Source organism: Argentina silus, assembly GCF_951799395.1.
Source record: "Argentina silus genome assembly, chromosome: 10".
Lineage (NCBI taxonomy): Eukaryota > Metazoa > Chordata > Actinopteri > Argentiniformes > Argentinidae > Argentina > Argentina silus.
In genome coordinates this window covers 13,214,467-13,240,922 of record NC_139664.1, presented here as the reverse complement: position 1 = coordinate 13,240,922, position 26,456 = coordinate 13,214,467, and the positions used below count along the sequence as shown (strand labels likewise).

At 39.4% G+C, this 26,456-nt stretch overlaps 1 protein-coding gene across 1 annotated transcript; it reads left to right on the top strand.

Annotated features, from left to right (window-relative positions):
* The first annotated feature begins 7,302 nt into the window (after positions 1 to 7,302).
* On the top strand, positions 7,303 to 10,744 carry nrsn1 (neurensin 1). Its single transcript, XM_083679741.1, has 3 exons — positions 7,303 to 7,388; positions 9,295 to 9,538; positions 9,726 to 10,744. The coding sequence occupies exons 2-3, from the start codon at positions 9,341 to 9,343 to the stop codon at positions 10,122 to 10,124; spliced, it is 597 nt and encodes a 198-aa protein (XP_083535867.1). The 5' UTR covers positions 7,303 to 7,388; positions 9,295 to 9,340; the 3' UTR covers positions 10,125 to 10,744.
* The last annotated feature ends 15,712 nt before the right edge of the window (positions 10,745 to 26,456 follow it).

Genomic DNA, 26,456 nt, shown 5'->3' with positions numbered 1-26,456 from the left:
AGCTCAGATACAAACCTACATGTTCTTCACACATGTGACACCACCTCATGCACTTCTTCATCAGTATGCAAAATTAATGGGTTTAACAGGGTTTTGAGCTTGCTGTGTGACTGACACCTGAATGCCACTGCCACACTTTGAAATTTCAAAGCACTGATAAGGGTTTTCTAAACACACAGTGGTCTCGATACTGTGCTGTAAAAGGCTATTTCAGGCCTTGCTGGCTCAGATTAATAAAGCTCCATTAACAGTCTCTCTCATATCCCCTCCAGCTGTCTGGCCTCTACTGTGAAGCACAGGAAGCAAGCAATCTATGATTTTCTTCCCCCGAATTTCCAATTTGAGAGCCCCTGCAGCAAAATGAGAATCTTCAAAAGATTTCACTTGTGGACTCTTGTTAAATCTTAGTCTGTAAAAGGCAATTTTTCAATCTTTCACACTTCTAGATGGAACAACAAGACTGGAACATCCTTACAGTACCATACAGTAAACACAACAATGTCATAATGTTTATGTTTTAAGCATTATACAGTAATCTTGTACAAAACTGTTCCTTAATGAGTAGCCCTGAATAAGCAAATTGGACAGTTACAAAGACTTTTTTTACTGAGGTTCGATGATGTTACATAATGCTATATATTCACATACTGTACACATACTTCAGAGAAAGTCCATCAAAGGCGATTCGCAGGATCTTTTCAAACATAAGCGTAACCTTTTCATGAGTGTTTATCACCATAGGATGTAAAAAAAACCTCTAAAGTTCCATCGCTACTGGGTTGATTTGACATCACTTTCAACCTCATTTAAATCTTGAAATGAATATTGTATGTTTCATCACCTTCTTAAATGTCTTCAAATCTCCCCTCCATATACACATGAATGTGTTCTGGCACTTTATTTAGATTGTAAATTAGAAACTACTTTGCATTGCTTCCATACAGTACACACAGTACAAATATGTGTACAGCTTCTTCTTGAATGAAGAGAAAGTGACATGACATGTACACGTAGTGTCTCTTTGTGATACTCTGCTGTACATGGATCAAAGTAATGAATACTTGAATATGTGAATGAGGCAGGTGAAACTGCGTCTGTGTGGAGTCAAACCTCATTTGACATCAACTGTTATGACATACAGCACTGTATGCAAGCAGAAAAAAAGCTTTGGCCTTCCATACTTCTAGAACTTGACTCATCTCACTGTTTCTTTTGGTTTCAGTCAAAGTGCCAAATATGTTGGAGGGAATAAATTGTTTTTTTTTAAAAAATGGGTCTGGAGACAATTAAGGTAGATTAACCTCAGATAAATGGTTAGCAATTACAGTCAAAGTCTTATTCATGTCTCAGAGTAGGACAAATGTCTCCCTCCTGTTGTTTCTTTTGAATGAGACACAATTACATTGATTTTGAAAGCTTTTGAGCCAGGCAAGGACACCCATGTGTTTTTAAGTCTTTGTGGCAGAGTTTTTCGCCAATTTGCCAATATGAGCTGGCTTTCAGCAGTCACCTCATCTGAGAGGCTTGTCTTCTTCCCCAGCATAGAACCAGAATGGATGTGCTTATCGAAAATCATGATTCAAGCTAGCCCTGTTACAGTGGTGCCATGACATGGATCATAAGGTTGTTATCCATCAACTACAGAGAGGAGATGAAAGGTAGGTTGATGGATTCTCCTAAAGTGTCTCTACTGTGAGCAGATCTCCTCTGCCTTGTCACTATTCCTTGATTGGGATAGTGACAAGACACTTGAAGGATAATGTTGGCATGCTAAAATGTTATTTGAATAGCTTACAAGTCCCTTGGCTACCAAGTACCTCCAAATCTCACTGCTCCTGTAGTGACAATTTCAGACCAACAGATGGCAGGTGTTATGATTTGGGATGAGATCCAAAATAGAGATTTGAATTTGCAATAAAGAGTATTTGTCCATATGCAAGTCTTCCTTATTTGTCAAATACAAGTACAACATTTCCATACCTGTATTCCCTCTAGTGGATGTGTTTATACAATCTTACACCTTTGCTTATAAAATCCACTGAAACGTTAAATAAACAAACCTGTATCTGATATCTGATATCCCCTGCAGCTGCACCAGTTCTTATACTATGGTGCCTGCATCGACCAGCACATTAATCAGGACAAATAGAATCGAAGCTCTGTGTTATCAGGGTTAACTTGACTGTACAAAACGATAAATTAAACCTATCCATTCATACAACCCCCCCCCCCCCCCCCCCCCCCCCCCCCCATACATGATTACCAAGAAAAGCTCCAACCCAACCAACCCTAAACCCAGAGACAGGTGCTGGATTAGACAGTGCTAGAAAAGGGCTCAAATCCTCTGATAGAGCTGGCCTGAAGAGGAAGGAAGCAGGTGCAACGCAAGGCGTGCAGGCACCAAAATCATTGGCTTTGTTGTGCGCTGTGGCAGGACAGCAGATATCCCATCTATTCAGAGAATTGAGCCGCTTGGCAGCGTCAGGCTCTGTAATTAGAGAGCATGGCCAAAACCAAGAGTGGATGTCGCTGAGCGCTGGCTACCAAGGTAACGGCGCCATGCATGGCTCCCGGATGCTTTTGTTGTCTAGAAAGCCCCCAGAGACTCTTGGTATCACGATGGGACTGTAGCTCTAATCCCCAATCGGAGGCCATTCAAATAAATGAGCAATTATAGCCAGATAGAGAGAGAGAGGAAGAGAGAGAGAATGAGAGAGAGGAAGAGAGAGAGAGAGAGAGAGAGGGGGGGGGGCAAGAACGAGAGATAAAAGAGAGAGAGAGAGAGAGAGAGAGAGAGAGAGAGAGAGGGAAAAAAAACAGCTTTCCATCCCTACCTAACACCACACTATGAATGTACTTCAGTTTTGCAATGCACATACAGTACAAAAACTGTTTAGCATGATCAATTATTGGAGCCCACTCTAGAGCATGTTAGACTCAAGTATAGTGACGGCAAGGCATGTGCATGGCCTGTGGAATTGCGACTGAAGACACAGTGATTTCACAGAGCCAGAAAGCATCCTCAAGAGGAGTGGGTCTTATAGGATTTGAAAACAGCGGGAGCCAATTTACACTGCTTGGAAATACAAATCCTACAAATGATGCTCATACTGTTTGGGACAGTTTAGTTGTTATTTTTTAAGGGAAATGTGGGTTCAACGTTAACGCAAAGCACATAAACAAAGGTTACATTTCACAAATGGATCAAGGGACAGCAAGGGGGATCAAGGAGATCCTAAGCCATAGCAACCGTTCAACTTTTTGGTAACGTATAGTGGTCTTGTACTGTACAGTATTACTGACCTAACTTAAACATATATGACAAAACCCTGTGAAATGAACAAATACCTGACATTCCTGCTCGTCAGAAGAATGTATTTCTGAACAGTAACATATGAGCATGAAATAATCTCAAACATTCAGAGCATTTTATTTTTCATGCTCGCTGGTTCAGTAATCATCCACTGGCTTTAGGAGTACAATATAAAGAAAGAATTCTCTGTGATTAATTGTTTTGTCCGTTCATAAGTAATGCTCTGCCTGGAAAGCACAGCCTATTAGAAATCACCTCTATACATCAACTCAGAGGGGTGACAGATGACCACTCAAAAATATCATTAGAAATGTTCAAATTAAAATGGGGTTGCTTAAGGTGTTAACCTGATTACTTTATATCCTGGAGGTTTTCTGTCTGTTATTAAATGATTACAAGACCATTAGAAAGCCTCTTGAATGTTCTCATAACCTGATTTGTGAAGGGCAAATAAAATAGATAGCCTTTGGCTACAATCTTATTATATCATTAAGGAGGAATATATTATGCTTACATTTGAAAACGCAAATGTTAAACCGTAGGAAAAAACTCCTATTACTGTTTGTACAACCAAAATGTCCACAAATCAGAACACCAGTTTTTGCATTGCAGGGCTGTCTCATACAGTGAACGGTCCTCATAATGGAAAGAAAGAACATCTTTCTTCAGATAGTGATACATAGGCTCTCATGAAAAGTGTTTCACTGGAGGTCCGGAAATGACTGAAGGATCAATATGTTGAAGAATGACAATAAAATGCTCAGGTTTTTGTGATGGATGGCTTGAATGTCATGATATCTCATCCATCAACTTGATGTTAAAAAAAAAACTGCACCATGCATTGAACCCTCTAAAACAATATAAACTCTGCACATTTGCGTTTCGTCACTGAACAAATAACATGAAAAGAACATTGTCATAGAGGCAGAGCACGCACTAATACTCTGCAGTGTAAATGATACTATGATTGTGCTGATATGAATGTGGTTCAAATGTATGACATTTCAAGCATGTTTTATTTATTCAGTGTGTTCTCTTTATCATTGCATGACCACCTAACACTAGGCAGCCATGAATTGTTCTACCTTTCACTGTGTTGGAGATGTGTTTTCAGAGATGGCATGTACAGCAAAGCATAGCCACTAGGTGTCAGCGAAATAGAAATGTATTGACACACAATAGTATTTACAGTGAAAAACTAAAACGCTTTTAATGCAAGAGTGTCATATGTTGCATTTGCTAAATATTGCCCATTTTCAAGATTCCAAGGATATATTAAGATGTCTTAACCGTTACCTGAGATTCAAACCTCTATATGAAAGGCATTAACAATATATGTTCCTCTCTTTCCTCCTCTGTTTGTCTGTCTGCGACCACTAGCAAATTGGAAGGAACAGCAAGGAGTGGCATGGCAAAAAAATCTTTAAAAATCTTTTTAATTTACTGCCCATCCTGGCATAATCAATCACATGTAAGTATCAATTGCGGTTGCTATCATTGATATTGAATGGGAAAGAGGGTATAATGTGATAAAACAATACAGTGCAGTTGTTACTCATCTAAATGGCTTAGTGAAAAGGAGATCCTGCTAAAGCCAACCATCTAACAACATCCCCTCTAATGAGATCTGCTTTTATCAGCAATTACAGGAAGTGTGATTATCGGACTAGTATTCTGCACACGCACACACAAGGAACTTCCTGAAGGTGACCTTTCCACGATTGTAACCATAGAAACCATCCTCAATTCTGAGGAGCACAGCTTGTACACAGACAGAGAGGGAGAATGATGAGGTAGCTCATCGGCAGACACCATTTGCCCCAAACAAGGAAGCTTTTAGTATGCCAAGACATAATGGCCACTCCTTGGTCATTTCATTTAAAGCCTCAATGGAAACAGATGTGTTATTCCGGAATCAACAAAAATGGATTATCATATTGAAAATGTATAATGTGTTATTAATTATGAAATATAATTGTTGCCATCATTATCACCATCATGATCAGATCTTGGGCCAAAAAGAAAGGGCCAGATGGATATAGTTACTCTTGTGGATTAATAGTCTATAGCAGAATAGCTTCATAACAAACCTCATAACAATGTTGGCCTCTGCTCTATACGTTATTATCTCGATTGACAAGTGTTGGTCCGGCACAGGCATTATTTAATTGTTCTTAAAATAGACATGCAATAAACACAAATGATGATTAAGAAAGTCTAATGTAAGACAACACCAAGGAGAAAAATACATGAATTATTTGCCAGAAAAGTGGTTAAGGAATTGCTGCCAACAGACAGTAGAGATTTGAATCAGTGTGAGATTTAGTCCAAGGTGTCTAAATAAACAGATCTAATAAAAAAAGAAACACTTCAAATACAATTACAACACAAGAGCCATCTAGGAGTGGGAGGCTGAAGTCAAATTCAATTTGGCTTTCAACAACAGACTGAGAAATCAATCCCCAGTGACCTTGTATGTCTAACAGTGAAAATGCATTTTTGGCTAGACAACTCGCCTCTACAAAATGCCTGAATACATGGTACTCTGACATGTATTCCAACTCTCCACGTTGTTGCTGGTTTGCGAGGGTGTGCAGGAATGGCGTAGATCTGAGTGAGTCATCAGAGTTAGTCATGCTACATCTTTGGACATGTAATACTTGCCCACTTAGGATATGTACCACTGAGCAACATTCTTCTGCATGTCACAGGACACAACATGAGAAACCTAACAAGGAAATTATTGGGGGAAAAGCCTCCAAAGGAGTGTGTTTACATATTAGAGGCATGGCGTGTAGTGTAGAGTAAAGTGATTTTGGTGTAGGATTGATGCGCTTACCACTCTTATGCCTTTATTTTAGTATCATTAATACTATTTAAGATAACATACTGTAGTGCACTAGATAAAGACACATTATATTTCACATTCCTGTTCTCAATATTAGCAAACAGCTGCTGATCACTGGGTTTATTTCCTATATTTCGTTAGCTAATGTATTGGTTAATGATTTGTCACACATGTGAGTGAAGACATCTCGATAGAGGTGTAGATAGATAGATAGACAGATAGATAGATAGATAGATAGATAGATAGATAGATAGATAGATAGATAGATAGATAGATAGATAGATAGATAGACAAAGAGAATCCTGTTTGAGTGCTCTCAAATGAACACTCAGTTTCCTCTTGGCAGGCCACCCCCTCAAATGGAAATGGGGCTTGTGACTAGTACGTCAATGGCAGTTCTAAAAATAGACTTGCTATGGAATGTGATTTGAATTCAGGAGTTTCTTGTAAATCATGTGATGGTTTTCCTGGTCTTTTCTAAAATGCAAGGACGCTTACAGTACTTTGGTCTCTTAAGGATTCTTACGGTACCTTTGTTGTGATCTGGTTGTCTCATGGGTAAGGATTTTAACTGTTACATCCCTTGTTCCTATAGAAACACACATCCAGTCAAATCTGGTTTTGAGCTGTACCATGACATGACCACCAGAACAAAGCCAGGAGTCTTTACTATACATTCAATATGCATGTTGGAAGGTGGCTTGACTTAAATTGTGGTGATAAACAACTGTTAGCAATGCAAATAAATAAGGAAAAACTTGGGTTACCATTTTTCAAGCATACATTCGGCAAGGATTTTTTTCTCTCTGACCTAGCAACTAGCTGGTGAGAATGGGTGTTCAGCTAAATCTCCTGGCCCTAATATATTCTATGCATTGAGCTACATGGTGGGGCATTACAAACAATCGCTCGTTTTATATTTGATATGATATCTATATTGCATTTTAATTGCCAGTGATGAATTACATATACATTAATTGTCACCTTATCCGACCCGATACAGTGCTAAGTGTATGACCTTGAAAACACGCCATATCAAAACTGAATTGATAACTCACCAACTTTAGTCACAACCACCAACCCATTGAATCGAAATGGATCTGGCGCCTGCGCAGTGGCCAGTGTGAGAGTCTGAATCATCGATAGCCGGAGATGAGAAGCGTAGAGTGATGGGATCGAAGTGAAGGAACAGCACCGAATGATCACTCTCCAAGCTGGTTATGACAGGTATTTCTCCCTTATATGCAATGGATATTGTGTTGAAATTTTTAAGATAGAAATGACACGCATGTATCTATCCGAATTACAGAATGGTAATATCATGTTGCAAACTATAATCTGTACATTTAACATGAGGAAATGTCTTGACCTATGGTGTCAACCTTTAGAGTGTAATTCGTCGATGTCATTGTTTATTTTTGATGGAATATGGCAGAAGTGTCATGAGATCAACACCTTAGGAAATAAACATTGACTTTCCACTCTGAACTTTCATAACACCTGTGCTGGGAATATGTTCCAGAGCCGTATTCTACGATGATGATAGGATTACGGATGAGAAACATGTAGAAGTTTATGTGGCTTGATTGTTATATATGTTAGATAATAAGCATGTGGTCTATTTGCGTCTGTGAAAGGTCTGTGAAGACGAAGGACGTCTTGTTTCAGTATGGCGTCATGTATTACGTCCATGCCGCTACCGATGGTATACATTCAGCACCATGGACAGCTCTCTATAATGACATTCCTTCTTGTTTATCAAATAGTCTCCTACATTTAAAATGATTGAAGTTATGTTGGTTCCATAATTGTTTTTTTATAATAATGAAATTCCTAGATTCGTCAATGGGTGAAAATACGCTGTCAAAACATGCATGTTCTCAAAACAAGAGCAGGTGTCTTGACCACGTGATTACATAATTTATACGAAATGGAATAACCTTGTGGATTCCGTTTGTTTACTAAAACGACGTTGTCTTATCGTGGATAATTTTGCATAACATGCATTGTATTTTGTTTGTCGGTGTTTAGACCAATATAACATTATGTTCATGCATCTCATGACATGAATGTCAACATTTCGATGAGAAAATAATATAGTGTAATATCATATTTCTAATTTCTCATTGTTTTCATTTTCCCATAATGATGGATGATGAATGATTATTTTCCACACACAAATAATTAAACAATGACAACAAGCTACAGTTTGGAACTCATTATTCATTCAAATAGCAAGATGGCTGAGTCATCTCCCAATTACCCTCAGCTGGTACACATTTAGCAGCAATGTAATTACCATGTTCCACAGGAAGCAAGATGCCTCCTAGTACACAATACAATTGGCTGTAGGCCTGTATACACACTGTACCCTCATGCTTCTCTGTATGGGGACTCAGCCATACTCGTTTGATGATGTTGCAGCCTCTATTGTTGTTTTTGGCTAAGCGTTTATGGGGCACTGAATGCCTCCCTCAACCATATTAACACATCTGCTCCATCGATAGGATGGAAACCATCCCTTTATATTCCACCGCACCACACTGTTAGAGTCAATGGGGAGATAAAAGGAAGCTGGTGTTTCCCACAAGTTAAACAGAATCACACAGACAATGGCTGATTCTCTTGGGTATGCCAATGGCAAGACAGCAGGTTAGACTGTGCTGTTGTGTTAGTCCCTATAGTTGGACACCATCTGTAACAGTTCACTGCATAAAATGTGTTTCTTGGTTTAATTATTTATGCATTGTTGTTGTTGCTGCATTAGTACAATCCTTTGCTACAGTACTTAAACACACTTTTGGATTATCACAAGAGAACACAAACTCACAGTTACCACAGCTGAACACAGTTACCACAGCTGCATAATGTATCTGGCCGACCAGCTAAAAGGAACCCATAGGTGACCACAGGCCATTAAGGCATGTTTTTAATAGATCTCTCTCATTCAGGAAACAGCCTGTTAAACTGAACAGGAGCAGATGTAGAAATTCATGATGAGAAGCACACTGATATCTGACAGATCATCAGTCATCTCCGTATTCTTGCAGCATCCTCTCTCTGTGCTTCTTACACTGTGTACAATTCAATGTAACACAATGTTCTTGAACCTTGTTTGTGGCAATGGTTATAGGCACCACCAGATGAAGTGACCCCCGAGTGTCCTCTGCATGTGAAGGATGACTACTTGCTCAGAGTTATGTGGGTCGGAGTATGCTGAGCAAACGCAGGGCACAGTCAACAGCAACTACCAGCGTTATGGGGTGCGTTCCTATCTGCACCAGTTTTACGAGGAGTGCACAGCCTCGATCTGGGAACGTGATGAAGATTTTCAGATTCAGAGATCGCCAAGCAGGTGGAGCTCTGTCCTCTGGAAGGTAAGATGATACCATATCATGCCATGGTCTGGCAAGTGTTGTGTTAAAAAAATACTTACTACTTACTTACAGTACCATGGAATCAATTACTTTCTTGAAATGATATATTTTACTGTATGATTATGATTTTGGGAGTGGCATACCATTATCTCTAGCCTCTTGCTAGCCAGTTTTCCTCCTCTCTCAGGTCTGTCTCGCGTGTGGAACCCTGATCCTGGCTACAGGCCTCATTGTGCTGCTAGTGGGCTACGCCACCCCAACTAAGATCGAAGCCTTCGGGGAAGATGAGCTCCTGTTTGTGGATAGCCACGCAGTGTACTTCAACCGTGCCCTGGATGTCTGCAAGCTGTCTGGAGCTGTGCTGTTCTGTGTGGGAGGTAGCATGATGGCCGTGGGCCTCCTGCTGTCTGCCTTCGCCAAGAGCTACTCCAAGGAGGAGCTGTATCTGCAACAGAAGTTTAAAGAGAGGTTGGCTGACCTGCAGGCTACAGTCCACCCAATCACCAGGGCCCCCACCCCAGGAGAGTGTAAGATCCCAGTCACACTGTCTAAAGTGCAGAGTGTCCAGCCTAACTCGGAGACCTGACAGCCAACCTGAAGTGATGATGTGTGTCCCACTTTTTAAGGTCAGCTTACGTGATTAGATTTGTCCATAAACAACCCCCCCGTATACAGTACTGTACATAAATGCTGGGAGTATGAATCACAGCACTCTTCATCTAGGCTGTGTTAGTGAGGGTCAACTGTAGGATTCCATTTTGACTGGATTCACGAGTGCCATCGTTAGGAATGAAAGAATGATGTCTTTGTAAAAAAAAACACTTTGTTTCGCCCTATCAATCAATCAATTGCTCTTAACTACTCTATAATTGCAACAGTTTAAATGGCAACAGCTGTGTTGTTTGATGTTGCACATGCTTGATTCTCATTTCCTACTCACATCAAAGAGAGAAGAGAAGCTCATTGTAACTTTCAATATGGCAACGTAGAGAACAAGAAAGTAAACCTTTTTTAAGGAGAGGATTGGTGTTCCACAATCGCACAATAACAACTGGATTGTCCTTGCAGTTAGTTTGTGGCTTTATGTACTTATGTACTTAGGTATTTTTAAACGTTTCAACTGAATCCATTGCACGATAAAACATTTTAGAGATGTTAACAAACAGATTAGACATCTCGTAAGGACAGCCAACTACCTTGGCTTACAACCCTGTGCCATGCTGTAAATCACATGATCAAATCGATAGATACAAGACAGAATGACAAAGCTACTGAATATTCAGCTGTTGAGGATATCAGATAAAACAGATGATATGTAAAATTACTCTACTGCTGTATCTTATTCCATATGACAATTTCACAATTTTGATGAGCAACAATAGCTGTCTGTGGCACCATTCTGTCTTGTGCTATAGAAGATATTGTTTTGTGAGTTATCCAGTCATTACAGGATGTTTTTTGTTGAATTGGTATCATATTCATAATCATATTCATATTGTAGATATCTCAGGTTTTTAGCAGATTTTACAGTCTACATGGTAAAAATTGTTTTAAAGCTTCTTAAAAATTGTAAAAAAAGAAAAAAAAAAGAGTCCACTATTCAATGTAACATAATTCAGTGTAACATAATGCAATAGCACATATTTAAGCACAGAGGGGCTAACTGCTGACATGTTTATGATGTGCTGTATACTGTACCATTATGTTCTAAGTTTCTTTAATGTTGACTATCTAGCTGTTGATATTCATACATCTGAACGAGCCATTTCAGAGGTGGTTACTGCAATTGTCTGATCTCGTAAGCTGACCTTCTAATTGATAAAACACCGCTGACCTCTCTGTTCCTCCCTCTTATTTTTATAGTTGTGAGTGACATCATCTGAACTCATCCTGTATCCACAGGCTTGGTGTGAAAAAAAACATAAGAACAAAGACATCACATATAGAGAACAAATGACAAAATATCAAGCTATAAAAACACCTGCTTGACATAAAGCTGCAAACAAAATGAGAAATACAGTACTTACTAACAGCAAAGTCACGGACACTGATTTTAACAATAACCTCTGAGTGATCAATTGGTGGTTGATGTGTTGATACTGTGACCAGTATAGTGCCATGTTGTGAATACCAAAATTGATTTTCTTGGAGTACATTGAGCCCTATGTTCTAAACACAGATCAAAATATTGCAAATAGTCAAATGCAGGGAATTGTAGGGCCTGCTATCGATGGATCCTACTGAGAGAGAAGCGAAAAAAAGAGTCAAGATATTTCTGTCCATACATGTCTATTTTTCAAAAAACATAATAAACTTGAATAATCCGCAGCTCACTACTGGTGAGGATTGTTGTTTTATGATCATCTAGTACACCCCTGACTGCAATTTTTAATACCTTCATTACTGTAATTTACTGTGTATACCAAACCACCATTATCTTATATAAGATCTGTTTATCAAAGAGAGCATAACCAAACAGGAAGAGCCCATTTGAAAGGAAGCAACTGAAGTCATCCTTTTTATTTAGAATGAGTTTAAAAGGCTGGTGGGAGAGATAGGGCAGGATCGTGGTGCTGGAAATAGACCTTGAGAATGCTTGTGGTGTGTTGCATGACTCACAGGTGGGTGAGAGACTCACTGTCTCATTTCCAACCTATACTACCACAGGGAGGTGATGCTAACAGTCTTTTATGGCAATCCATCCATCCTTTGCAACCTACATTTTCTTTAATTGGTTATGATTATCTCAGTTGCTTATGTATGTTACAAACTACATTGTGTATTTGATAGGATTTCATGACATTCTTACAGTCTTACAGTCACTAACATAAATTAACTCATCTCTAATATAAATGTTTTGTTCGATTTTCAATAGTGTATAACCGTCATATAACCGTGTATAACCTTCATATGAAATGGTAGAAAGATCCTGTCCTCACTCCAAGCCACAGACGCTTCATTTGCTTTGTCGAAACATCATTGTCTGCTCACCTCCTCTGACTCACTTCCTGTGCATGTATGGAACTCGTGACTTCATTCATTTCCATGAATTGATTCCCAGCAGTATGCCCCTCCTCCTCTACGCACGTGATCACGACACCATTCACTCTACTGCCGTGACATCCCCCTGTGACATCTGACAAGACACCATACATCATGTGACATCCAGTAGTGACACACAGGGCTGACTGCAGTGACATCTCATGGACCTGACAGGTAAACAGTTCTGATGGAGAGTGGGAAGCTGTGAGATTATTCCTGCATGGACACTGGGTCATTCATTTAAAGTCAAATTGTTTATTCGAGAGACCTCTACCAGGTAAGACATGGTAAGTGATTTTTCATCCTAGACATAATTATCATGATAGATCAAAGCATTTGTGAATTGTGAATTAGCATTTGTGAATTGCTAATAACTGGGAGAGAAAGAATGGACAACTTAATTTAATATAGTTTTGTTTCAGTATATAAATATGTATATGGGATGGGATATCTATATATCTATATATCTATATATATATAAAGAACCTCACTTTGGACAGCGTGGCAGAAATGGAAAGGCCATTTTTGAAAGAACAGACAACTTAATTTGACATAGTTTTGTTTCAGTTTATTCAACTGTTGTTACAATACAGATATATTTGCATATGAACCACCTTGATTGATTTTGGACAGCTTTGCAGAAATGTTGTATTGTTTAATTTATTTATTATTAATTTTGTTTAATAACTTCCAGGCAGGTACATACATAATGTAGCTTACACTTGCTATTCAAATGACTGTATTAAAAGACTGTAATAGCAAAAAATGTCAAACAGTAAAAAAATAGCATAAGCATACCCGTTTGAAGACAAATATAAAGGGACTTGTAGAGTTACTGTGAGTCCAACGCTAAAGCTGGGATCCTCTGTTCATGCATCATTCACTATCATTTACTTACAGTACATACTGTCACAAAGTAGCAAGAATTATAACTTTTTGGGATCTCTAAAGGGTAGTGCTTCATTTCACAGTGCTTTATCTGAAAATAAACAAATACTAACTATTTCAAATTACAGTACATTAATATTTTCAATTTGAAAAGAGATTTGCTAACTACCTTTAATTTGTTGATTACCTACTTTAATGCATCATCACTCACAATATAAATGACTAGTTACAAAGGATTTAGATGTTTACTTCGTTCAGAGACAAAGGCACTGTAAAAGGCAGTATAACCGTTGGATTGTCATTTCCCTGGTGACGACAACACAACATACCGTACTTTTACAATTACACTCCAAATATGGGCAAAATCTCTACCTGTTCGCCGATATACTGCACAAGCTTTGTTTTCATATAGAATATATATATATATATATATATTTAATTAATTGTTTTTTTGTGAAATCACTGATTATTATTATGTTTTTGTTTGCTCTCTAATATGCCTCTTAATCCATACGACATTGCTAATCATCAGTTCAGCTTTTCTCCTCCACGTTCTTTTTCTCATTAGTACCATTTGCACTGTTTGCCCTCTCTGTCTCTGCTTCTCCCCTTTTACTTGCATCTGACTCTTTACCTGTGTGTCTCTCCTCAGCCTCCCCGTCCTCTTCTGTCGACTTGTCTGTTTTGGCATCTTTAGTAATAGCTGCATTCTCCTCTTCCTCTTCCTCCTCATCCTCATCCCCACTTTGCTCTCCATTCACCTCCTTGTCTTCTCCGGTCACCTCAGCATCACCCTCAGTTGGTTCTGTTGTCTTTTCTTTCTCATTACCACCCTCCCCTGTCTTGGGATCTGCCTGAGTTCCAGATTCATGGCATGCTTCTTTCTCGTCTGGCTTTTCAACCGAGTTTGTACCAGCTTGTTCTTTACTGCCTTCACTATCTTTGTCATTCTCCTCGTTTACACTATCTTTGTCTTTCTCCTCGTTTACACTATCTTTGTCTTTCTCCTCGTTTACACTATCTTTGTCTTTCTCCTGATTTCCACTATCTTGGTCTTCGTCCTTCTTTCCATCATTTGAAGGTGGGAGGTCATCTTTTGCCTTTTCACTCTCCTCATTTTTATCAGGATTTCTGGTCCCTGCTGCCTCTTCGCCCTCCTCCACCTCTCCGTTCACTATAGCACCAGGGCTAGTGTCTTCATGCTCCTTTGAAGGTTTGTAAGGCTCCTGGCTCTCCTCCCCAGTGCCAGAGACATCCTCTGTGGTGTTTTCAACCATAGGAGTCTCCTCCTTTTCACCTTTGTCCTCTGGGTTCTTCTCTGGGTTAGTGTTTTCACCGTCCTCGGTTTGCTTCTATAATACAAAGTCATTTAGTAAAATAGCTATAAAGCTTTCAGAGAAAAACTCCTTGTTAACACAGTACATTTCATCTTCACCTTTACATTATGAATTATGATTCATGTTCTTGTTGTAGTAATTGAGTTGAGAGGATAGCAGACACACCCTAACCCTAACCTGTACTGCATACATACTCTACAGCATAGAAATATGATGAGTATGAGTTCCTAAAACAACGTAACAATGCATCTATTTATTGGCTTTTAGGATGGGAAAAGTATTGAGGTTAAATACATTTCCAGAGGCAGGGAAGGTATGTAATATTTGCAAGTGAGAAAAGATACATGTCCCACCTCTTCAGTGGGCGGGTCTGGTTTTGAGATGTCATCCTGTGGAGACTTGTCTTCTTTCTCTCCACTGACTTCTTCTGTCGTCTGCTCTCCTTCATCTGCATTTGAGAAAGCAAAGTGAGAAGTGTTACTCTACTCTTTTAAAGGTTTAGCTCAACACTGACACCTCATGGTCAAAACACATACATACATTATATATATATATAAGACAAAACAAAATGCTTAAAAGCAGGGCTAGATATTGCAAATGAACTCCGAAACACACTTTCATGAGCTCATCATTACAGCATTACTGTATCTAGAGCCTTTGTGTTGCCTGTAATGTGAAACATATCACAGCTGTTTGCTGTACTGTTCAGTATAGTGCAAGCTTGTTCAAATGCAACATGGTATGAGGTAGTTTTACAAGTATGTCATTTTGAAGCTTTATGTAATTATTTTAAGTTTCAGAAGAAACATTATGTATTACATACAACATTTTACTTATGCTCTGATAAACAAGACAATTGCACTTGGTTTAAATACCTTGATTAAAATAATCATAAATAAATGTAAACACATCAATGTGCTTAATAAAAGTTTCCATTACTCCCAATTCCAGTTTTAAAAAATATAGCTTATAACAGTTTACCGAGGCATTTAATGCATTTCAAATGCAAAACAGATTGAGGTTTAGCAGTAGAGATGAAACACCATGACAATAATGGGCTTCTTTGAATATTTTATGGAAATCCTTTGCATTAATTAACTGTAGTCCAAATCACTGACTATAAGCAGAGGAGTTAATGAGACTGTACACATTTTAATATGATTTAGTGTGGGGCCTGCCTCATAAAAATGCTAAATCAAATTAAATACAACATTTAACAAAATCTCCCTTTCATTAAATCCAATAGATTTTGCTGGTCATGTAAATTGGTGTTACTATTCCCTATCAGATTAAGTCAAAAGTTATAGGATTTTGTCTCAGTATAACCTACAGTATGCTTGTTTACATCAAACTGAAACAATCAGCAAGTACTGAATGCTCTTTAAGGTGTACTAACGCCTGAAAGAGGACAACACTTCAGAGACTACAGCTACAATAGAGCAGTGTTGTCCATTACGGTAAGTTGCTTTAGTATGCTTGTCCAATCCTTTTCATCTCACAAGCAGCAGCGGAACAGATACTGCTATTTACACAACCTAACATGAGTATTTATGGATTAATTTATTAGAGCAGGTGCCTCCTGTGGCTCGCTGGAGTCTGAATGAACTTTAATCTGCAAAATACTGTCAACAAATGTACTATTTCACAAGGTATAAATAATGCTCTACTTCTGCACTGGGACAATGAAACGGTTTATGGTCTGTGGGGAGGTGTTGTTTTTGACAGATAATTTCTGTAGCAGATCGTTGTTTTGGAAAAGATCGACTGCAATTTATATGTCTAGGCAAGGTAATGAAACCACTGGGAATTATTGTTATTATCTGCTTTGATGTGCCTTTCAGTTCATTGAAGTGATTTGGAAATGTTACATAAATATGATAATAAAGTATGCAAATGTATTTGATGAAAAATGTATTAAATCAAAGGTGCAAAGGTTCGTTCTTTACTTTTGACTGTATAATTGCAACTGATATCACTTCTACTGTATCTGATCTGAATTCATACCAGAAGCAATACTACCAGAAGCAATACAAGCATACTGTATGTATGATCTGACCCTCAGAACATTAAAAGTCTTAATAAGGGCGTCTCAATAATGATAATCATTACGTTTAAAATAGTCTTGAACTAGTCCAGTATACTGTAAATAGCCCATCAGTGATGTGTGGCTGAAATTATCCTACGTATTCATTTCATCAGTCAAATGCAATAAACTGCATCTAGTTGATTCAAACAAAATACACTTATGAACAGATTTGAGGTCAATACGAAGGTATTGACGTCTTGCTTAATGAAGCACAACAAAAGCACTACCTTAGCTATCCATGTAGGTTATTGAAGTATGGTTATATCCTCTATTACCTTTAGCTATCCATGTAGGTTATTGAAGTATGGTTATAGTGGAGAACAAGTTCTCTTCTACAATAGCAATGAAATCGGAGCAATGTCCAAATTGTAAGTAAATCTACATCTGAAACCATAAATAGTCAGTGTAGACTAGCAGCAGTCACCAGCGTCAGAGTGCTTAGGTGTTGGTTACACAACTCCTCCAGATGCATCCATAAGCCCAACTCCAAAACAAGCATGTGCAACTTGTGAAATGGTGGACATTATCCTGTGTATGTCACTGAAAAACACTTGTTAGCAGATTACCGTGACAGATTATCTTTTTTCTCTTTTAATCCAATAATCCACCTTCAAAGGGTCATAAAAAAACCTTTGCCTTCTGAAATAAGAGATGGAGGCAAAGCAGGATAAGTATGCCATGTTGTCTAAATGTTGTCTGTCTAAGCGCATGACATGAAACACCACCTTTCAACTTCTCCGGCTTCTCGTGTTTTACTGGGGGAGCTCACTCAAACACAGGCATACAGCACACGTACTTGACTATTTGCGTGCACGTCTTCCGATCTTGTTTTTACCGTATTTTAACTCTACTGGAAGCATTATGGATACACACTGGTTGGCTAATTCCTAAAGGCAACATAAGGCTTTACGATACGATTACGATATTGTTGTTTGCTTATAAAACTGGCTTTCACACTGGGCACACAATACAGGTGCTCAATGAATACAATTCAATACAGTTGTGTCCTTGGGTTTCATGAAAGAACCCGTGCAGTTACTCTGCCACTGTTTCAGTCTCCTTGAAGTACACCATCTGTTTTTATCAAACCTCTGTTACTGACTCTATCATAATACAGTATAACTCTTTGGAATGGGACTTTGTTGTGAAAGATATTTTGAATCATAGAGGTGGAGCTAATAATTTTTTAAAGGGGCAATGTGCATCTTTTCACAAATATGATCTGCTCATGCAAATCAAAATGTCCCCCCTGCATTTACAGTGCATGTTGTTATGCATGCATGAGCAAGGACCAAGATAATCAGGCGACACACTCCTCCAAAGCACACTCTTTTGTTGATTTGTCAGAGCACCAATTTTGGCCGTGAGTGGCAGAGCCAAATAAAACGGTGCTTTGAGGGCCTGTGCAGAGTGATTATCCGGGAAGGCAATTACCCAGGCCCACCCCTCTCCTCTCCTCTGTGGGAGTTCTCCTCCTGTGCTGCCATGGAGAGGCCGCTCTGCTGCTGCGCTCTGCTCCCCACAGCCACTGGACACTGACAAATGGGTCCTGTCAGAGACTCACACAGGTCCAGCCCTCACTGACAACCAGCGGAGGAGAGGAAAGCTCAGGTTGCTCTCCAGTGATGAACAACGCAAGCGTAACCTTTCAGGTTGGTTTTAATGATCTGTCTCCTTGCTCCAACACCTGAAATCTAAACTGTAGGGTTTCATTTTTTTTCTTTTCACAGGCATGTTCATGACATGATATGAATATATGGTTGTATATGAATATGAAATTCGGATACAATTTCCAGACTGTGGCTGCTTGCAGGCTGATAAGCAAGGAGAACTGAGCTTTTCAGCACCATGGACAGAGACAAAGAAAGAGTTTAATCACAGTGGCTCCTATTTCCTAGCATGGACAACTGAAAAGCACACAAACAAACTGTACAGTTTAAACTCTTAAATAAATTCATTCTTATAGGTTAACTGTAATAATTTACTATTTGAGAGGGGACTTGGCCATTTTCTGTCCAGGAAACAAGGAATAGCTGAGTTAATTTGTTCAAGGGGAACTACAAAAGCATCAGTCTCAGTTAGTCAGCAGCTCTCTAGGGTCCGCTGTCATATTTGTGACATTAATTTGGATTTTTCCCTAAATCAAACAAACAAACAAACACACACTTCTGGAGTGGTTGTCAAGCACAATAGCAATCTTCCAGTTCCATTCCCATGGCTGTGCAGAGGGCTTGTGGGATACAGTGGCAACACCTCCCTAGGCTCAGACAGTTGGCATGCTGCACTACTCTTGTCTAGTTGATACATGCCACGATGCCACACTACAGCACAGTGCCAACACTGGAAACTAGAGAGTCGTCTGGAAAGACACAACAAGACTGTCTGAGCAGAGAGACATGTTATGGCAGAGTGTATGAGGCAGCAGCTGAAGGTCAAGTCACACAGGGTCACAGAGTGTACTTGTGCTTACTGTACCAAACCATTCTCATTCCACACCAGACTGGGCCTTTTGTTCACCCTGTCGATCACGAACAACGATCTAATAATTCAAGGTCAAAGTCTTCAACCAAGGAGACAAAGTCTGAACAGTGTGCTATAGCCAAATTGAATAGACAGATGATGTTAAGGTTAAATTAAGGGTGAATGGGGAGTTGGTTTACAATACAAACTGTATGAGAATAACATGAGGACCCTCCAATGCACTGTATTGGCCACATAACAGCACCTAAATACTTGCATCGCCAGAGAGTAATAACATCTTATAATAATTCTAGCTAGAATGATGATGTTGATCAAACTCCCTCATACATAGAACCTTCTCCTGACTTTGTGCCAAAACATGCAGTCCTTGAGTCAAAGACACAACTCCCCACCCTCCTCAGGCATCTTCTGTCAAGTGCACCTGAAAAAAGCTAGATCTATTTGAGACATGGGGTGACGTAATGCCATTTCATACTACATTACTGTCGCCGATATGGCTCTTCTCTTCTTTCTTAGACCACCACTACCATCTTGTGGTTAGATGAGAGAACATGTTATATAAGCTTACAGGCATTACATCATCATTATTAAATGAACATTCAATATGCAAGACCTTGCCCCCACCCAGTCACAGAGACATGTAGAACCACCCATAGACACATTCTGGGAGGGGGGAGGGGGGACACTACTGATAAATGAAAGTGGTTCTGAGGGGAATATAATCTGGCAGTTTCAATGACCTATCAAAATGAATAAACGTTACTGTTCCCAAGATCTTAACACCAATGATATCTGAATCATTGTCATTTGTCATATTCATCGCTCAGTGAAGCTCATAATATATGCCTCAATGGTAACTGGACATCACAAGTTCAAGGTGGGACAGATCATGCACATCATATTCTCACATTCACAAGATTGACCCTCATTGCAATGTCTCATCGAAAGTATACATTCATGTGGATATGCTGTACATCCATTAAATAAATGATAATTTCCAAAAGAAAATATTTAAAGTGCATTCTGAAGTGTAAATGTACAAAATCCTGAAGAGCAGTCTAACCCACAATGGAAACAGCAGGTGAATGTCCCCCCCTAAAGGAAATACCCTGTTTGCGCATGACCCAAGCATTTCAACTGGGATTTCAATGGAATTTCTATCTCTACTCAATGGTTTAACTTTTTTTTTTGGGGGGGGGGGGAACTATTCTCTCAATACATATTGCAAGTGATTATGAAGTCCCCTTTCAACAACTGTGATCTTATTGTTGTGCTTGTGAGTAGTGCCGGAGGAGGAGGAATATCCATCTCAGAATGGGGGCATTCTTACCGTTGTCCTGGGTTCCCAGGGACATACTCAGACCACTCCTCTTCTTCCTCAGGGTCATGAGTCTGGCCTGAGAGATTTCCCTCACTATGGAGGAGAGGTGCTCCTTTTTCCCCTGGCCAGAGGAAGATGCCTGGGACTCAACAGCATCACTGCACCTCACCATAGACTTACTCTGAGGAATGGTCAACTGGAGAAATGCATACATTTGAACCAAGGCTCATTCTATAAAGTTTGATATTGTATATACATTTTTTAAAGTTTGCTATAAAATAACATGTATTCAATAACTATATCTATTTAGATAATTTTCAAATAAATAGTAGTGACAAACAGCAGAGTTATAGAGTGGGTTTATATTTAAAGACAATACTTACGTGTCCATTTTGCTTTCCAAATCTATAAATGGGTGGGAGTGAGGCAGCCTTAGATCTGTAAAAACAAAATAGTGCGTAACATCACAAGATTAAATTTCACAACATAAAACCAGTAATCTATAATTCATTGGGCATCTCACATAGTGTTTTAAATTGCTGTGGCAGAGCATGTTACGTAAGAATATCTTTACCCTGTGATCCTTCGTATCCCTCTTGGTTTGGTGAATAGGAGGTCGCTGTAAGGAAGCCTTTTCAACTTGTCTCGTCCGACAGCTACATAAAACTGTCCGCTCTCCAGTTCCTTTCCATCGCTGATAAGATGGCCATCAAATGAGTACAGGCTAAAAAAAACACACATATATAACATGAAAATTATTGAATTGAAAAATGAAACAGTCCTATCTACAATGTGTTGGTCTAGCCACTACCATGTACAGATATATTGGTAAATTCGAAAGCATTTCCTCTGCTAACCGTTTACAGCATTACCTTCGTACACCACCCAGAATTCTCAAGCCCATCTTTTCAGTGATCATCTCCAGCACTCGATCAAACTGCCCAAGCATTCGTTGGGGGATCAGTAGCCTCACTGCTGGGTTCAACACATCACCATTCGCAACAACACTGAAAAAAACAAAACAATCACATCAACAGTTAGATCATGTATAAAGGGATATTTAACTCCACACATTGCTAAACTTACCCAGGAAGAAATGCACACTTGTTGAACTTACAAAATTGCACAGGGTTCTTTGATGGGTTTCAAGAATCTTGCTGATACAATTATTCGACTCTGAGGCACTGGTTTAGCCTGAGAGAGTAGAAGTAGAAACAGAAAGACACATGTTGGGAAAAGTGTGCACTCCATGCCATTCAGAGAAGAGAACATAAATGATGTAAATCAGCTGGACTTCATGCTGCTACTTTACTTTATAGTCCACAATTGACCTAGTATTTACTGAGACATCACATGGTAAAATGGTAATTACATAACACATGTTCATTCCTTTTTGGATTCTGAAATAAGCCCATATTGAAACTAGTTCAATAATTGAAAGCATTAGTTATACAAAGTAAAACAGATTTTGAAACCACAGAAAATCTCTTCTCCAAAGAAAACGTATTTTTGTACACGCTGACGTCTCCTCCATTATCTCTCCCCATGGATCAAAGATGCTCGGTGGGATGTCTTGTGTTTGGGGCCAGAGCTTTGGGTCCAGTCTAAACCCTGAGACTTAAGAAGCTTCATTGACTATTTAATTGTCCTGCAGGGCAGTCTGTATTCCCTAGCAACGATGATGCACACTTGTGTAAAGCAGACAGACAGCAGGCTCATGGGTCACAGCGAGGACTCCAAAGGTTTTTCCTGGAGTGTTGCTTAGACAGCCTCTCTAATTGAAACAATCAGGGGGAACAAGGGGGACGCCAAGAGGAGAGCATGGCCCTTGTAAATAGATTGGCTGTTAATGCTTGTAATGCCTAGTAATGATTACAACCAAATCGCCCTGGCTCCAGCAAATAAACTGCTTTTTTTTTCGGGGGTGGGGGAGGCGGTAGGGGAGAAAAGCACTACATCTGTTTACTGTAACAAGTAAATAAAACACTTGTGCATGCTGGAAACACTCTACACAATGAATCAATACGAAACTGTCAAGTACTACAGTATACAAACAATGGGTTTCCTTGTAGGCTACTCAATATACACTTTATCTTGGGGAGGTTAAATATTTGACAAGAGAGAGATACTCTGTGGAATGACTATGGTCTTGATTAAAGATGTATTCAATGAGGCTGATTATGAGCCATAAATTAATAATTTATTGTCACTGAGCCCCCAACAAAGTGATTCTTCACAGATGACAAATGAGACGACTAAACATTACACCTCGCTTAGCTGATCTTTCTGAAACGGGCACACAGAGGGCATGATCTTGTGTGTGTGTGTGTGTGTTGAGGTGCAAAAACAGTTGCAGTGATGTGAGTGGACACATGGCAACACATCTTACCTGTCCTGATATAGTTTGAAGCATCCTTTTCTTTTTGGAAGCTATCTGTGAATAACTGCAATTACAATGAAGTGATGCAGTTATGCATGAACTGTAAAGCTTTTCAGTAAGGCAGTTATTAGTGTATGTAACATTTCTGAAATAATTATTCAAATAGGTCCCTAAAGCTAGTGGCTAAATGCCACAATGTCATCCATACAAAGCTCTGTATCTGTAATGCTGTCTAAAATTAACGTGGGTGCATGTTTACCAGTAACATTCAGTGACTCAACACTGTTACTGTAACTAAATAGCCAATTTGCAGACTTGATTACGAGGTTAATTATCTAGTCCGGAAAGAATCAGCCTAGATAAGTTAGGTTAACACTTTTCATGTGTGGCACTACTTACAACATCAGTGAATTCAGTGAATAATCATAAATGAATCATTCAATACACCACACGAATTAAACAATTGCTTATCTTACTCCAGTTTCTTGAATTTCTCTCTGCCTGCTGCAACATACTGCTCTCCGCTTTGGAGGTGCTCTAGTGAAGCCACCCGATGCCCCGCTTTTGGGGTGTAGATATTCCGCACCGCTCCAAATGGAGGCTGGACACCCCCGGTCACTTCCCTGAGAAAAGTCTCAAAATTGGACATTCGCTTTTGGTTTACCACTAAACGGCGAGCCTCGTAATAGGGATCTCCATTTCTGTACACGAAAATGTTTTTCACAACAGGTTGGTTTAGAAAATGTGGCTTTTCAGAGTTCATGACTGTGCGCAAAGTAGCTCTGCAAATACTCTCTCCAAGCTAATAATGTATTTGAGATTTGAGTCAGAGTTGTTATCCACGATGTGCCAGGAAGAGACGGTCGTCATTATCTATACGCCATGAAAATATGTTAAGCTATAGGTCCTTTCTGTCCTGTCCAACTGTTCAAAGTGAAATGCGCATGGAATCGAGCACAACCTTAGGGAAAGTTACCTTCTTGGTGAGACGAGTTTGCGGAGCTTTCCGAACCTATAGCCTTGGTTATGAAATACAATATTCAGAGATATATTTCAGGGCACGTCATTCAGGTTGAAAAATAGCGGATTATAGGTATAGGGTCACACGCACCGCTATGCCCACGTGACAAATAAAGGTCTTGTGCCGCCTGCAATTTTCCTACGGTGTGAAATGTACAAGATCAGCGTCACGGGACTTCAGGTGTTGAGGTGTTTCTATAGAAACCTCATGGCAATCCTCAAACCGTTTGCAGGTAGTTACCGCTACACAGCTACAGATAGGTTATTATTTCGAGTAAAACCTGTTGTAAATAACTATGTTATGAATTGTTCAAAAGATAAAGAGAAGACAATTACAAGGCAATGTCAGATAAACTCGAGAAGTCTTTAAACTTTTAAAAGTCAAGTTACTATTAGTTTTGGTTAATGAGACACCAAGGGACCAAATGTAATTGCAAGTCCTCAGTTGCATCCCGAAAGTGTCTTTGCCTTGAACGAAAAACATGTTTGTTTTGACAAGCTGTTGTGTTGCATGACAACAGAGCTGCAAATCATTTGGCTTGTCTATTCAAATGAATGTAGGTTACAGTATTTCAAAATCTACTTCGATTGCCCCCCAAAAATTGTACTTTAAAAAATGTTTACCCTACCTATTTATTGTATGATTATATCATTTTCAATGACACTATGAACACTATTAGTACTAGAACTATCATCACATTGTCATCATCATCAGTCAGATTCAATGGGACAGTGAAGCATATTTTCTACACTCCAATGCAACACTTTTTATGCATAGTCCCCCTATTTCAGTGTAACCAAAAGTAATGGGACAATTGGCTTGGCAGGTGTTTCTGGTTTCTGGTGTGTTCCGTCACATCTTTGTGAAGGCATAAGAGAGCTGTCAAGTCTAGTGTTGATTGTAGGTTTTGCGTTTGCCTTTGGAGTCTGCTATTGGTTTCTGTAAACATGAGGAAGAAAGGAGTGTCAATGGAAGTTAAGGAAGCCTTTATTAGGCTGAAAAATATGAAACATAGCCAAAACCTTAGGCTTTCCAAAACCAACAGTTTTGAACATCATTACAAAAAGAAAAAAAGCACTGGTGACCTCAGCAATAGCAAACGGGCTGGTAGGCCAAGGCAGACTTCTACAGTGGATGACCGAAGAATGATTACCATAATTAAGAAAAACCCCAAAACAACTGTCCCACTGATCAGGAACAATCTCCAGGAGGTAGGCGTGAATGTGTCAGAGACTACCAACCGCAGAATATGTCACCAGACAAACTACAGAGGCTTCACTGCAAGGTGCCAACCACGAGTTATCCACAAAAAGGATTGTCACTTACAGTTTGCTAAAAAGTACATCAAAAGCATGCAAAAATACCTCAAAACAAACAACAACTGAAGTAATCAAGACGGTGCGTTAACGGCTGTTTTTCCTCAGGCGACAGAGGAAATTCGGCATGGCCCCCGTGATCCTCACAAACTTCTACAGGTGCACCATATCGAGCATCCTATCCGGTTGTAAGGCCGCCTGGTACGACAGCTGCACTGCCTTCAACCACAAAGCTCTGCAGAGGGTGGTGAAAATGGCCCAGTTCATCATGGGCCGTGAGCTCCCAGCCGTGCAGGACATCTACTCCGGGAGGTGCAAGAGGAAGACTGGGAAGATCATCAAGGACCGCAGCCACCCCAGCCATGCCCTGTTCTCTCTGTTACCATCTGGCAAACGGTACCAGAGTATCCAAACCCGGACCAACAGGTTCCGGAACGACTTCCGGATAAGACTGATCAACTGACACCACCTCAGGCACCCCCTCAGTTCAGTGACATTCACCACTGACATTGCACATTGCACATTTGCACTCTCTCACTCACATACACACACGCACATGCCTTCACACACTTACATGCACACTATTCATACTACTATTGCTACTGCCCAATATTGTTGTTGTGTTCTGCTGCTACACACTAGAGGTATCGTATGTGTTCTACATTTAGCAAGCCACTAGGCCAGTGTTTTCTTCAAATTATGAGAGATTTGGAAAGCTCAAGGACATAGCCTTTTTAGAGTGTGGATTAAATGTCTTCCACACATAGTCAAATAATTAATGTACAATTGTACATACATTACAGTAGCAATGTTTCTTTTTACATTACATAAAAAAACATTGCTACTGGAAGACTGCATGTTGTTTCTCTGGAGGCCACAAGATGGTGCAATAATATTTGGTGTTGAATTATTTTTCTCCACAGTTAGAGAGAAAGAGACTAGAAAGATAGTGTATTAAGGGGTAGCCATATACAAAAGAAAGAGTGATATTTACTCGCATTAGAAAATAAATGGTTGAAAAATCCTAGAATGTTTATGTAAATAAA

What these genes read in the sequence shown, in the direction of transcription:
- nrsn1 (XM_083679741.1), top strand. Translation starts at nt 9,341, where the DNA reads ATGACTACTTGCTCAGAGTTATGTGGGTCGGAGTATGCTGAGCAAACG. An exon ending in GGAGCTCTGTCCTCTGGAAG is followed by an intron (nt 9,539 to 9,725) that starts GTAAGATGATAC and finishes CTCCTCTCTCAG; the next exon opens with GTCTGTCTCGCGTGTGGAAC.